This window comes from Cervus canadensis, chromosome 30, assembly GCF_019320065.1.
Source record: "Cervus canadensis isolate Bull #8, Minnesota chromosome 30, ASM1932006v1, whole genome shotgun sequence".
Taxonomy (NCBI): Eukaryota; Metazoa; Chordata; class Mammalia; order Artiodactyla; family Cervidae; genus Cervus; species Cervus canadensis.
The window spans coordinates 21,998,736-22,015,102 of record NC_057415.1 but is presented as its reverse complement, the minus strand read 5'-3'; the positions used below and the strand labels follow the sequence as shown (position 1 = coordinate 22,015,102).

General features: G+C 44.3%; 1 protein-coding gene across 3 annotated transcripts in view; it reads right to left on the bottom strand.

Annotated features, from left to right (window-relative positions):
• SHC3 (SHC adaptor protein 3) overlaps window positions 1-16,367 on the bottom strand; it is a 191,106-nt gene that overhangs the window by 47,600 nt on the left and 127,139 nt on the right. For all 3 annotated transcript variants that reach the window (XM_043453207.1, XM_043453208.1, XM_043453206.1), the window contains one exon: window positions 6,120-6,246. In XM_043453207.1, the coding sequence (XP_043309142.1) occupies window positions 6,120-6,246 (127 nt within the window). The remainder of the gene's footprint in view (window positions 1-6,119; window positions 6,247-16,367) is intronic.

Below are 16,367 nucleotides of genomic sequence, written 5' to 3'. Positions count from 1 at the left end.
CTGCTAATAAGTATGGAGTTTCTTGCTGGGGTGATGAAAATGTTCTGGAATTATATAGGAATGATAGTTATACAGTCTCTGACAGTACTAAATACTACAGAACTATATATTCCAAAAGGGTATTTTCATCATAAATTACATATCAAAAAATTTTTTAATAATCAAAAGAGATTTGACTACATTTGAATTCTTTTTCATTGTCTTCTCTGATTTTGTGTTGAAAATGACCCTGGATTTTGACGAGGAAAAATCTTCTAAGGAAAATCAGACCATACCAAAATTTCCATTCATTTAAAAGTACTATTTTTGATTTCCAGTTGGAGATGGGTGATGATTCCAGATACAGAATCTGTCCCCCAATAATTAATACAATGAGCAAAAAGTAATTCACGAATAATAAGTAAAGTCATCCAACCACCAGCAGCAAGAGAAGAGAGAGGAAGCCATGTGCACCAGCCTGAAACTTTGAGATGCTAGGGCAGCTTCCTGGGCCCTAATGCCACCACACTCACTCCACACTCATCTGTCCCCAACTCTGCTTGGAGGAATGTGGACAAAGAAGCTGATTATACCAAATTCTCACACTTCCAGCTCATTCCCAATTTGAAGAGAAATGGCCTGAGCAAGCGAGAAGCAAACCCAAGGAGAACTGCTCACAAACAGAACCTCCTGTCTTGCTGGCCTCTGGGAAATCTAGAAGGAAAATGGGCCAGTGACTTCTGCAGTCCAGGGTCTCTGGAAAAGGGTGGGGAAGGGAAAAAGAGTGTGGCAGCTGGAGGCAAGATGTGCTCTCTCATGGCCCCAGCAGGGCCAGAGGGCAGCACTTTCCCACCTGATGGGTCTCAGACCTGCTCAATGGACACAAGCAGTTTGTCAGGCCAGATGGGAATGATGTCAGGGAACACAGGACCCCTGGCTGATACTCTGCTTTAGAAATTTTTTACCATTACTTGCATATTGGACTCAACGTTTTCTCAATAGATAAGATCTCTCTACTTCATTTTCTTTCCCCCAAACTTCTTCAAACTTTATTATATAGAAACATGTAAGGACTTCACACCTTAAGTATATGCCCAGAGAAGCATGTAGTTCAATTAACTCTCCCCACTCATTTTTGTACATACTAATTTAATAGTATTTATTTGACTTTTATGTAATATTTTGAAAGTACAGAAAAGCTAAATTAATATAAAAGACACCTACACATCCACCACCGAGATTAAACAAGTGTGAACAGTTTGCTATATTTGATTCCTTTCTTTTTAAAGAAATAAAATTTGTCAGACTCACACTGGATGAATAAATATGTGATGTTAACAGTAAAATGTTAATAGCAGAATCTAGATGGTTGGTTATACAGGTGTTTACTGCAAAATTCTTTTTACATACTGGAACACTGTCCTTATAAAATGTTAGGGAAGAGATACACTTAACAAAACCAGTTATAGCCCACCCCAAGCCCCTGTAGGTTTCTCAGGTGGCTCAGTAGTAAATAATCTGCCTGTCAATATAGGATACATAGGTGACGCGAGTTCAGTCCCTGAGTCGGGAAGATCCCCTGAAGGAGGAAATGGCAACCCACTTCAGTCTTCTGGCCTGGAGAATCCCATGGACAGAGCAGCCTGGCAGTCTACAGTCTATGGGGGTCACAAAGAATCGGACACGACTTAGCATGCATGCATGCACCTAGCTTCTGTGTACAAAAATTTGGGCTTCCCAGGTGACACAGTGGTAGATAATCTGCCTGCTAATACAGGAGATGCAAGAGACATGGGTTCAATCTGTGAGTCAGAAATATCACCTGGAGTAGGAAATGGCAAATCACTCCAATATTCTTCCCTGGGAAACTCCATGGACAGAGGAGCCTGGTGGGCTACAGCCCATGGGGTTGCAGAGTTGGACATGACTGAACATGCATGCATACATGTGCCTGCCATCCTCAAATGTCCTAGAGTTGGTGTGTAATATTCTTGCATGTTTTTATACTCTTTATACACATGCATTTATTCATAAGCTACATGTACAATCATTTATGTGTTTTTAAATTTTCCATAAATGGTTCATATCCTTTTTTACATCATTTAAAATGTTTGAGATTCATTTTGATAATACACATAAACTGATGAATTCTGTTTAATGACTATATTCCATTATAATACAAAATTTAGAACTTTGTTCACCCACTGTCCTGCCAAGGGCTATACGGTCCCCACTACTTTCTCTTTTTTCACTCAGCTTTAATAAGTTTGCAGAAGTCCTTGTCAACCAGGAAAAATGGGGCCTTCACAGGCACCCCCAGAATGAATACCTTAAAAAAAATTTTCCAGTGGATGAAAAAAAAATTAAAAATCTCTTTCAAGAAAGTTGAAGACTTCAGAGAGATAATGAAGACAGAGGAGTATAATGCCTTCACAAATAAGTCCAGAATATGGCCATAGAAGTTGGAAGAAAAGTAAATTCAGGAGAAATTAACTTTTATTGACAGTGAACACACCATTGTAATAAGCTTTCAGTAGGAGAAGTGACTGAATGACCAAATGCCTCATTACTTTCTTCTTAGTGCTGCATGGAATATTCTTATCTCCCAAGAAAACTCAAGAGTAGACGCCGAACATTTTTTATAATAAACTAAACATCTCACAATTCCTGTTTACATTTACTATTTCATTTAGTGTTTAAATGAAACATTTAAACTCAGTTCTAGACCTTCTAGAACTAACACCAAAAAAAGAGTTTCTTTTCATCATAGGGGACTGGAATGCAAAAGTAGGAAGTCAAGAGATACCTGGAGTAACAGGCAAGTTTGGCCTTGGAGTACAAAATGAAGCAGGGAAAAGGCTAAGAGAGTTTTGCCAAGAGAACATACTGGTCATAGCAAACGCCATCTTCCAACAAGAGACAACTCTACACATGGACATCACCAGGTGTTCAATCCAAAACCAGATTGATTATATTCTTTGCAGCCGAAGATGGAGAAGCTCTATACAGTCAGCAAAAACAAAACCAGGAGTTGACTGTGGCTCAGATCATGAACTCCTTATTGCCAAATGCAGACTTAAATTTAAGAAAGTAGGGAAAAAACACTAGACCATTCAGGTATGACCTAAATCAAATAAATCCCTTACAGTTATATAGTGAAAGTGACAAATAGATTCAAGGGATTAGATCTGATAGATAGAGTGCCTGAAGAACTATGGTTGGAAGTTTGTAACATTGTACAGGAGGCAATGACCAAAACCATCCCGATGAAGAAGAAATGCAAAAAGGCAAAATGGTTGGCTGAGGAGGCCTTACAAATAGCTGAGGAAAGAGGAGAAGCGAAAGGCAAAGGAGAAAAGAAAAGATATATCCATCTGAATGCAGAGTTCCAAAGAATAGCCAGGAGAACTAAGAAAGCCTTCCTAAGTGATCAATGCAAAGAAATAGAGGAAAACAATAGAATGGGAAAGACTAGAGATCTCTTCAAGAAAATTAGAGATACCAAGGGAACACTTCATGCAAAGATGAGCACAATAAAAGACAGAAATGGTATGGACCTAATAGAAGAAGAAGATATTAAGAAGAGGTGGCAAGAATACACAGAAGAACTGTACAAAAAATATCTTCATGACCCAGATAACCATGATGGTGTGATCACTCACCTAGAGCCAGACATCCTGGAGTGAGAAGTCAAGTGGGCCTTAGGAAGCATCACTATGAACAAAACGAATGAAGGTGATGGAATTCCAGCTGAGTGATTTCAAATCCTAAAAGATGATGCTGTGAAAGTGCTGCACTCAAAATGCCAACAAATTTGGAAAACTCAGTAGTAGCCACACGACTGGAAAAGGTCAGTTTTCATTCCAATCCCAATTCCAAATCCCAATCCAAGAAAGGGAATGCCAAAGAATGCTCAAACTACTGCACAATTGTACTCATCTCACAGGCTAGCAAAGTAATACTCAAAATTCTCCAAGCTAGGCTTTAACAGCACGTGAACTGAGAACCTCCAGATGTTCAAGCTGGATTTAGAAAAGGCAGAGGAACCAGAGATCAAATTGCCAACATCTGCTGGATCATCAAAAAAGCAAGAGAGTTCCAGAAAAACATCTACTTTTATTTCATTGGTTATGCTAAAGCCTTTCACTGTGTGAATCATAACAAACTGGAAAATTCTTAAAGAGATGGGAATACCAGACGACCTTACCTGTCTCCTGAGAAATCTGTATGCAGGTCAGGAAGCAACAGTTAGAACTGGACATGGAACAACAGACTGGTTCCAAATTGGGAAAGGAGTACATCAAGTCTGTATATTGTCACCTTGCTAATTTATCTTACATGTAGAGTATATCATGCAAAATGCCAGGCTGGATGAAGCACAAGCTGGAATCAAGATTGCCGGGAGAAATATCAATAACCTCAGATATGCAGACAACACCATCCTTATGGCAGAAAGTGAAGAAGAACTAAAGAGCCTCTTGATGAAGGTGAAAGAGAGTGAAAAAGCTGGCTTAAAACTCAACATTCAAAACACTAAGATCATGGCATCCAGTCCCATCACTTCATGGCAAATAGATGGGGAAACAATGGAAACAGTGACAGACTTTATTTTCTTGGGCTCCAAAATCACTGCAGATGGTGACTGCAGCCACGAAATTAAAAGAAACTTGCTGCTTGGAAGAAAAGCTATGACCAACCTAGGCAGCATGTTAAAAAGCAGAGATATTACTTTGCCAATAAAGGTTCATATAGTCAAAGCTATGTTTTTTTCAGTAGTCATGTATGAATGTGAGAGTTGGACTATAAAGAAAGCTGAGCACCAAAGAACTGATGCTTTTGAACTGTGGTGTTCGAGAAGACTCTTGAGAGTCCCTTGGACTGCAAGGAGGTCCAACCAGTCCATCCTAAAGGAAATCAGTCCTGAATATTCATTGAAAGGACTGATGCTGAAGCTGAAACTCCAATACTTTGACCACCTGATGTGCAGAAATGACTCATTGGAAAACACCCTGATGCTGGGAAAGATTGAAGGTGGGAGGAGAAGGGGATGACAGAGGATGAGATGATTGGATGGCATCACCAACTCAATGGACCTAGGTTTGAGCAAGCTCCAGGAGTTGGTGATGGACTGGGAAGCCTGGCATGCTGCAGTCTGTAAGGTCACAAAGGGTCAGATATGACTGAGCAACTGAACTGAACTTAATGTTTAAAATACTGCAGGCTACTATTATTCCTATTTTACAGAGAAAACTTGTTGTTCAGTCAGTAAGTTGTGTCCAACTCTTTGCGATGCCCATGCACTGCAGCTCGCCATGCTTCCCTGTCCTTCACTGTCTCCTGGAGTTGGCTCAAACTCATGTCCACTGAGGTGGTGATGCCATCCCACCATCTCATCCTGTCACCCACTTCTTCTCCTCTTGCTCTCAATCTTTCCAAGCTTCAGGGTCTTTTCCAATGAATCAGCTCTTAGCATCATATGGCCAAAGGATTGGAGCTCCAGCTTCAGCATCAATTCTTCCAATGAATATTCAGGGTTGATTTCCTTTAGTATTGACTGGTTTGATCTCCTTGCAGTCCTAGGGACTCTCAAGAGTCTTCTCCCTACAGAAAAAAACTGGTGAGACAAAGATCAGGGCCTACAGCCATCGAGCCTGAAAGCTACAAAGTCCAATAAAGCAGAACCAATGCTGATCATCCGAAGCATAGCGCCTCATGACAGGAGCCTCTGAATCAGGATTCTGGCTAACCCTGATGATGAGGACAACAGGACAGGTAGAACCCCGGGGTGACGGCGATCCAAGAAGACAACATATGGAAACATCACATGCTTGCAGGGGAAACAGAATAAAAACATATTACAGTGTTTTTTTGGTAACCTTAGCTACTGTCACTATAGTTTCAAGAAAATGTTTTTCTAAACATTGGGAGCATCACCCATATGTCAGCTTCCATCTGTCAGTTTTCTGAGCCCCAGCCCAGCACCGGCCAGGTGTCTCCAGGCCCAGGATGCCGTGATTAACTGTCCGCTCAGAGCACCCCTCAGGGAGCTGGTTTTGTGGTTTTTCTCCTTTTAAGTGATTTTAAGAGGAAGGTCAGAAAATGCAGAGAGGCCATGCAAATGGTGTCACAGCACTACTCACCGGTCATGAAGAGCAGCGATCTTGGAAGGACATTGCAAATACTGCTTAAACCGGAGCTCAAAGGCTTGTCCGATGGAGCCAATGACATCCTGGGCCAGCCCATCACAACACTCCAGAATGTGACAAGCTGTGGGTGCAAGGGAGACAGGCCCATTAGAGGCAGACACTGGAGCTGCCCAGGCCCCTTCTTCCTGAGGGTGAAACCCCGCAGCCCAGGGAAGAAGAGGGGGCCAAGGAGGTGGCTTTCATAACATGTCCTGGCAGCTCTGCCTGCAGCTTAATTCCCAGGAGCCCCTAGACACACAGCTTCACCACAGGGATCCATTTCTTAATAGCTTATTCTCTGTAAAAGTAAAGGTTCTATCTGTAAGTCCATTTTGAATTTTTAAAATTCAACTTGATGGCTTTTCAATTGCTTGAGAGTCTATAAAATATCAACTTTGAACTCAACTGGGAAATAGAGTTTGGAGGGAAATCTTAACGTGACAAAGGAATCCCTCTAAGACCCTATGAGCATTAAAAATGGACTTAAACTGACTCTTTTTAAAATGTATTTATTTTTAATTGGAGGATAACTGCTTCACAATATTATGTTGGTTTCTGCCATACACCAGCATGAATCAGCCTTAGGTATACATATGTCCCCTCCCTCCTGAACCTCCCTCCCTGCCTCTCACTCCCTCCCACCCCATCTAGGTTGTCAGAGAGCTGTGAGTTGAGCTGCCTGTGTCATAGTCCCACTGGCTATCTGTTTTACATGTGGTAATGTATATGTTTCAATGCTTCTCTCTCAATTCACCCCACCCTGTCCCCTCCCTTGCTGGGTCCACAACTCTGGTCTCTATGTCTGCGTCTCTACTACTGCCCTGCAAATAGGTTCATCAGTACCCTTTTTCTAGATTTCATGTATATGTGTTAATATATGGTATTTGTTTTTTCTTTCTGACTTACTTCACTCTGTATAACAGGTTCTAGTTTCATCCACCTCACCAGAACTGACTCAAATTCATTCCTTTTATGACAGAGTATTATTCCATTGTATATTTGTACAACAACTTCTTTATCCATTCATCTGTCGAAGGACATCTAGGCTGTTTCCATGTCCCGGCTACTGTAAATAGTGCTACAATGAATATTGGGGTACATGTGTCTTTTAGAATCATGGTTTTCCTCAGGGTATATGACTAATAGTGGGATTGCTGGCTCATATGGTAGTTTTATTCCTAGATTTTTTCAAGAAATCTGTTCTCCATAGTGGACTGTATCAATTTACATTCCCACCAATCATGCAAGAAGGTTCCCTTTTCTCCAGTATTTACTGTTTGTAGATTTTTTTTGATGATGGCCATTTTGAACAGTGTGAGGTGATACCTCATTGTAGTTAAACAGACTCTTACTGAATGAGTCCTGAGGTATCCTGTGGCCTTTGGAGCAAGTTGTTTGTTTATTTTCTAGGGGGAGTAAAGTGTCATCACCAAATGTGGCAACTCAGAGCAGTAAGACTCAACTCAAAGCATCTTAACTTTTAAGATGCATTTAAAGAGATACTAATTAACCAGTATGACCAACCCACCACATGCCATCTGCATGTACACCAGACAAGGCTGGATATTCATGCTGGTTCTCATAAAAGGGGTGCTGGCAGTCAGATGAGGGCCCCTCAGGGACCTGGAGCAACCCTTAACCCATTGGGGTGCCTGCCTTCCTGGTGGCCAGGCTGTGGCATAATCCATGTGGGACCTTCAGAGAAAAAAGGGTCAAATGGAGGAAGGTGCCAGAGAAGGCCCCCTCTGCTCTACAAGTAGAACTGTCTCCTCCCCAGACACATGCCCATGGCATCCCACAGAAGCATCTCAGCCCCTCCACGTGGCACCCTGACCAGTGGAACATGTTCTGCTACTAATGAAATAAAGGCATTCTCCCTGGAGAAAATGACAGATGTGTGTGTCACACTCCGTCTTTCTCTTGCCACCAGTTAGGACACAACTGTGTTTCAAGTAGGTGCCTCCAGGAGCGCAGTGGATGCCCAGCAGTGAGGAGAGGCATTGCTGCAGCAGTGAGCTGTTCCCTGGGGCAGTGATTAGGGGGATGCAGAAGCATTGCCACTGCAGGAGAAGTCAGCAAAGAGAGGACTCATTAAGATGGGAAACTGCGAGGGAAGGAGCAGAGACATCACCACCTCCACAGTTTGGCTGCTCTTCCATCACGATGCCGCCTTCTCCATGCACAACGCCAGCCAGGCACCGCACAGCCCACCCTGATGGCGGCTGCTGGGCTGGGGAGCCTGTGGTTTCTTCTCCTCACAGGCTCAAGGAAGGAGCATGCCTCTGAGGACACAGAAGCAAGAATTTTCTGGGAAGACCAAGTGTAACTGGATCACTGCTTCAGGCTGCAATGCAGTCCCCTTGGGCCTCGTGCCCACGCTCAGCTGCTTAGTCATGTCCAACTCTTGTGACCCCATGAACTGTAGCCCACCAGGCCTCTCTGTCCATAGGCTTTCCCAGGCAAGTATACTGGAGTGAGCTGCCATTTCCTTCTCCAGGGGGTCTTCCCAACCCAGGAATCAAACCCATGTCTCCTCATCTCCTACATTGGCGGGTGGATCCTTTACCACTGAGCCACCAGGGAAGCCCCATCCCTTGGATACCCTAGCCCGAGCACAGATATGGCCAAGGGATTTGTCCCAGGAGACAGATGCCCCAGCTGTATTTCTGTTATCCAATAATGATATTGTTTTATGTTAGTATTGGTATTGGTATTTATTATTAACCCAGGTAAGCATAAAGCTAGCCCATATTAAGCAGCTGTTGTAGTCACGTGGTTATTCATTAACGGACAGGATTGGAGGTGTCTTTCCAGCCAGGAAGGAAATAGGAGTCTAGGATGGATTGAGGGAAAGACAACTGGCTCCCCCGTCTGCCCCGTTTCCAGCCACACCTGTCCCCTCAACCCAGCAGCAGCAGCAGCCGAGGGAGCCAGCTGGCTGGTACTTTGGAGAACCAGAATAACGACTGGGGATGAGTCAAGAAAGTGAAGCTTGTTTTTCTTCTAAGGAGAAAAGCAGCGCCCTAGGCTTTAACACAGTGAATGAAGAATAAGGTTTCTGCAGAGGTCCACACAGCCCTCTCACCTTCTACACACCAGAGAAGTCCAGGCCTTCTTTAAGTCAGTTCCTGGGACCTTTGGAAGATACAGGGCTCTGGGTGGAAGCACCCTCGTTTGGTGACAGTGGAGCCCTAGTATTTGGATACAAGAGGGTGACAGAACCTGCAGATGCAGAATTAAATTATGACTCCAGGCTCTGGGGCCGGGCTCAGTCCTCAATGGACTGAGTAAGTATCATCTAGTAGTTGGGTCTGAGGATCCTTCTGTAGAATGACTTCTCCATGCTCCAGAAACTCACTCCAAATCTAAAACCAACCTGGGCTGACAGTCTCTCTGGGCCTGGGATTTTCTCTCGGTGTTGCAATGGTTTTTAGTTTAAAAGCCACTATCATCTAGCCTCACTTGTGGGAGGATTACGAGGGTCTCCCCAAAGGTGACCACCGGGGCTGCTTGTTTTACATCCCACAATGAAAACAGGGAGCTGGAGGTGTCTGTCATTCATGAGTGAGAAGGAGAAGCACTAGATAAAAAGTACATACAGAGTGGTGGGACCCAGAGTCAAGAACTCAAAATGACGTTGTAAAACCTAAAATGTGGCCCCCGAACAAACACAGGAGCAACAAAATGAGGTCATTCCTCAATCTGTCCCTCTTGGAGGAAGCTGGCTGTTTCGTAGCGGTACAGTAGTGTACCACTGGGGGGTCAACGGTAGTATACAGGTGGGGGGGTGAGGACCAGAGGTGCTTGCTTACCCAGCTGGTCTCTCTTCTTGACCAAAAGCAAGGCTGACGTCACTCTCCAGGAGCTCACTCAGAGCACACAGCAGCCACCTCCGCCCTGACACTAGCAAGGGGCCTCATCGGGCTTCGCCACAAAGGCCTCTCCCAACCTGGGATGAGCCACTTGGGAGCAGCACATGCTGAGGTCCTCGTAATCACATCAGATAGAACTGAGATATGGCGTCTTTACCTACATGGCAACCACACGTCTTCCACGCATAGTAGACCCTGGCAGGGCAGAAATTACTAGGTAAGAGGCCGGTTCAGTTTCCCCATGGTTGCAAATAAGTCCAGAGGCCAGTGGCGGCACCTGTCCATTGGTGTTCAAGGCCGCCCCGGCCATCTAACTGATGAACGGACTGCAGGCCACCTGGGGCCTCCATTCATCTGAGCGTGCTCTCTGAGCCCTGCTTGGGACAGCTGCTCTGTCAGTCAGCACAAACAAGGGATGCCACAGTAAGAAACAGCGCCAGCATCTCAGTGACAAGTCAGCTCCATTCTTGTCTGCTCGTTCCTGGGCAGCCCTCCTCAATCACCTCAACTCTCCTCAGCCAGGTGGTGCCACCATGAGCCAGGCTGCTTGCATCTTTTAATCCTGAATTTCAGTACAAGGCCTCCTCCACGAGCCAGGGAAGAAAGAGACAGCAGGCCTTGCACCAGCACTCATGCATTCTGCTCTCACGCAGAACCGTCGCGTGACTCCTCCTCCACCCGGGAGAGGCTGCACTACAGGCCCCTGGGAGTTGGGGAGGAAGGAGGTCAGGACATAAGTGAGCACTAGCAATGCTTATCACGTGCACCAAACACCCAGATGGCTTATTTACAGAAGTTGTCAAGGTGTGTTCACGCTTACCAGTAAAGAACGCTTCACTATACTGAGCGTATGTCCCCAATAGACGTTAACTTATTTATAAATTATGAACATCATATAATAGTTCCTTCTTTCCTTGTGCTCAGTTGAGTCTGACTCTTTGCGACCCCATGGACTGTAGCCTGCCAGGCTCCTCTGTCAACGGAATTTTCCAGGCAAGAATACTGGAACGAGTTGCCATTTCCTACTCCAGGATTCTTCTAGATCCAGGAATCAAACCTGCATCTCTTGTGTCTGCTGCATGGACAGGTAAATTCTTTACCACTAGTGCCTCTTGGGAAGTCCAATATAATGGTATGTATATTATAAAAATATCTTTTAAAATATGTAGGGCTTCCCTGGTGGCTGAGACAGTAAAGAATCCGTCTGCAATACAGGAGACACTGGTTTGATCCCTGGGTAGGGAAGAGCCCTTGAAGAAGGGAATGACAACCCACTCTAGTATTCTCGCCTGGAGAATCCCATGGACAGAGGAGACTTGCAGGCCACAGTCTATGGGGTGGCAAAGAGTCGGACATGACTAACACTTCCTTTTTACCTTTCAAAAATGACGCAACAAAGATAAACAAAAGTTCAAGATGTCGGTTGACCCTGAAAGCATCACACTGTCAGTTATTATCTCAAAGCGAGATAAATATTTTGAGTGAGGTTCATCACTAACAATAATGGATAAGAATTTATCTTTCCATCTCTGGAATACTTTTCTTAATCATTTAGAGTTTGGAGGGGTTGATTCTTTATCTGATTATTGTGTGGTGGTTTTTTTTTTTTTTTTTTTTTTTTAATTTTGTGAAAGTAAAACCCCACTTCCCATACCCTCTCTGTGGTCCTGGAGCCACTGATACACAGAAAGGATGTCACCTTTTATGTTTGATTACAAAGTAACACCCCCTCTATCTCAGATCAGCGACCACTATAAACAGAGGCTCCAGTATGTGTCTCCCACCATAGTGGCCACTTCCATACCCTGTGGGATGGGCCACTCCACCTTGGTGGGCACTAGTTCCATGGGGGGAACTCTGCAAGTACAGGCAGAAAACCTCTCAGGGTCTGTGCTGCCCTTTCAGGAAGTCATGACCCCTTCCACCCACACCCACACCCACACCACTCCCAACTCACACTTCACAGCCATCCAGCCTCCCCAAGGCAGTCCAGCCCTTGCGGTGGTTCCATCTTGGACTCTCTTACTGTCCTCATATCTAGATTCACAGACTCTCCAAGAGTTCAAGTTCAGAGCCATATTCTCTACCAACTGCTGACTGACACAGGGAATCTCAGAGACACCTGGAATCATTGCCCAATCAGAAAAAGACCCTACCAAACAATGACTGCTCTCTCTTTCTCCTAGTGGGCTGATAACTCTCACCCCTTAAAACAAACACTGAACACCAATGAATTCTTAGCAGAGAGCTGGAGGCTACAAACTCAAGCATAGTTTTCAGTCAACTCTAGTTTGTTCACTTAATATATCCACATGCTCTTCATTGTTTCAGATTTCTTAATCCAAGACAGTTAAGAACTTCAAGATTCATCTCCCATGCTCTTAATTAAGAGCTGTTTTCAACGTCACTAATTATTAGAGAAATGCAAACTAAAACCACAATGAGGTATCACCTCACACCAGTCAGACTTGGCCATCATCAAAAAATCTACAAACAATAAATGCCGGAGAGGGTGTGGAGAAAGGGGAATTCTTTTACATTATTGGTGGAAATGTAAATTGATACAGCCACTGTGAAGAACAGTATGGAGTTTCCTTAAAAATACTAAAATAGAACTACCATACGACCCAGAAATCCCACTCGTGGGCGTATACTCTGAGAACACCATAATTCATATTAACACATATAGGTGGAATCTAGAAAAATGGTACAAATGAACCTATTTCCAGGGTAGGAATGGAGAGTTAAACATAGAGAACAGACATGTGGACAGAGGGTGGAAAAGGAGGGTGAAATGAAATGGGAGACTAGGACTGATACATCTGCACGACCATGTGTAAAATAGATAGCTGGTGGGAAGCTGCTATATAGCGCAGCTCACTGCTCTGCAATGATGTGGGGGATGGGAGAGAGACTCAAGAGGGAGGGGCTATCTGTGCACATATAGCTGATTCACTTCATCGTTCAACAGACACTAACACGCTATTATAAAGCAACTACACCCTAGTAATAAATCAACAAATAAAACAAAAAGATACATGCACCCTAATGTTCACTGCAGCACTATTTACAACAGTCAGGACATGGAAGCAATCTAAATGTCCATCAACAGAAGTAGCATATGTATGCGACTGTTACAAAATAGATAACTAATGAGACCCTAACATATAGCACAGGGAACTCTACTCAATGCGCTGTGATGACCTAAATGGGGTGGAAATCCAAAAAAGAGGGGATATATGTATATGCTCAGCTCATCCACTGCTGTACAACAGAAAGAAATGTAACATTCTAAGGCAACTGTATTCCAATAAAAAATCATAAAAATTTAAAACCTGAGTTTAATATGTGTTCTAGCCCTAGAGCGGCAAACTAAAATTATAAGGAGATCATTTTCCACCCATCAGACTGGCAGGAATCTAAAAACCTGAAAATGCCAAGTGTTGAAGAAGCCAAGGAGCCCTCCTGTGCCACCTGTGGAATTGCAAAGTGAAATAACCATTTTTTTACAAGTTGAAGATGTCCCAAAACACAGTGACTTGTCCCGGAGGTATTAAACCCTAAGAACATTCTTGCACATGTGCACAAGGCACATGTACAAAATATCTGCAGGAGACTTCACTCAGTAGACACTTGTTGAGCATAACCTATGTACCATGCCCTATCCTATAATCTACAGATACAGCAAGAAACAACACAGAGTCCTACTCTCACGAAGCTGACAGTCTAGAGGGTAGACACTGAAAATAAGAAAGGAAAAATACACCGTTTGCATGGATTGAATGGTGCCCCTGCACAAAGCCCTATCTGCATCCTGACCTCTTGAACCTGTTTAAAGGGTCTTTGCAGATGTCCTTAAGTTAAGAACCTCAAGATGAGATCATTCTGGATCAGGATGGGCCCTAAATCCAATGGCAAGTTTCTTATTATAAGGGACAGAAGAGGAGGCGACACAGACACAGAGGAGGAGGAGACGATGTGAAGACAGATGCCAAGACTAGAGTGATGCAACCACAAGCCAAGGGCTCTTGGAGCAACCAGACACTGGAAGAGGCAGGAAGGCTCCTCCCCGGAACCTTTGGAGGAAGCACAGCCCTACCCACATCCTGATTTTAGACCCTGAGCCTCCAGAACTATGAGAGGGCAATTTTTGTTGTCTTAGGTCACAAAGTTTACGGTTATTTGTGGTCACAGGGCTCCCCTGGTAGCTCAGCTGGTAAAGAATCCACCTGCAATGCAGGAGACCCCAGTTCAGTTCCTGGGTCAGGAAGATCCCCTGGAGAAGGGACAGGCTACCCACTCCAGTATTTCTGGGCTTCCCTGGTGGCACAGATGGTAAAGAATCTATCCACAATGCAGGAGACTTGGGTTTGATCCCTGGGTTGGGAAGATCCTCTGGAGAAGGAAATGGCAATCCACTCCAGTATTCTTGCCTGGTGAATCCCATGGATGGAGGAGCCTGGCAGGCTACAGTCCATGCGGTGGGCTACAATCCATGCGGCCGCAAAGAGTGGGACACGACCGAGCGACTAAGCACAGCACAGTCACAGAAAACCAATACAACCATAAAGACAATAATGTAAATGTAAATTAAGGACAACAGTATAGGATAAAATACAGGATGACCAGGGAAGGTGACCTAGGAGATGATGTCACAGAAGAAGCCTGGAGGAAGTCAGGGAGTGAACCATGGGAAAGTCTAGTATAAGAATGTCACAGGCATGGGGTTAAACAGGTGCAAAGGCCCTGAGGCAGGTGCTTGCTTGACATGTTCAAGGATGAGCCAGAAAGTAGTGGAGCTGGAGTGGAGGTGGGAGAAAATCATAGGAAACAAGACAGCAGATAGACCAGGAATCAGCTCACATCGTGACGAGTGAGACAAGCTCTGTGGGGAGAGGAAAGACTTAGCTCATGGCTTATCACAGTGAGAAGCCTAGGAGACTTGTGAGCAGAGATGTGCAACAGGCTGGTACAAGTCTGACTTTCAGCCAGAGTCTGAAAGTTTGACTTTCTGGGCTAGGCAGAAATATTCAGGGTCTTCTGCATAACATGTTTAAAACCCAGAGGTTGGCTTGTTTGTTAAAAAAAAAAAATTGTTGACAATAGCCAGATAAGGGAAAGAACAACCTAATCATTCGCCCACAGGAAAAGTAACCTCCCACCACAGAGTTATTTGATGAAGTTTAACCTCCTGGCTTGAAAAAACAAATCGTTGCTTTCACTTATAATGAGGTGATGAGGTTTTGCTTCCAGGGAAAGGAAAAGTTGAAGTAAGTGCTCTATTATTTAAGGAGTTCATGCTCTGGAAGGTTCTAGCAGAAAGTTACCTTCTGGGACCTACAAAGTTAAGGTAACCTACAAAGTTACCTTCTGGGGCCTCTGGTCCAAAGCCAGAGGAACCCTGAATTCAGGGCTGAGATGACCGTGAGTCAGTAGAGCAGCCTGAAGAAGGAAGTGTGGTCGTGTGAGCAGCAGGCCACGGGGACTTCCCTCCCAAGCCCATTCACCACATTTCCCCTTATTCAGGAAACCCTGGAGGGAAAGCAGCTTCTAACCCTGGGGTTAGAAGCTATACAAGCTGAACAGAGGGCTCTCTGCCATCAGGTCATCACCACAGGACATGCTTTTCTACAGCAAGTTCAGGAGGTCCAGTGGGTGCCTGAACAGGGATGCTACTGTGCTTATAGGTTATAGGAATACAAGCCACCTGCAGGGAGCCATATGTCTAAGCAGAACAATATCTTTTAGCTACTTTTGTGACCCGAACAGTCCATCCTGAACCAACAGACATGTGGTTGCAGGGGAATCACTGGGTCATAATCCAAATTTCATTGTGAAAAGAAAATGGTATATTATGATCCTGCAAAGCCAGCTTTGTTGAGAGTTTTATCCTACATATATCAGGAGTTACCTTCCAGGCCTCCTTCCTGGCTGACTGCCTTTCAATGATAAGTTGCCGACTTCATGAAACTTGCTCATTTGCAACACTTATCTCCTCGAGATAGTGGTGGTGGTTACCAAAGAACTTACTGACTCGGGTCAGAGATTCTTTGCTCTTCCACCAGATTAATTAGATAAGCCATGGATTCTTGATCTTTGAGAGGAAAATATAGATGCTTGCTGTAAATACTTCTAGATTAACCAAAACACACACAGGAATGTATAAGCAGGAATCAACGTGGAAAAGACGAATGATAATGGTGAGGGACTCTGACGCATCTCTGTAGGATTTTGACAGATTTTCTGGGTTCCAGATGTGGAACCAGATATCTGTCCAGTCTGAGGAGCTCTGCTGGCAGCCAGGGAACCACAGTGCTATAAGGCTTACCCC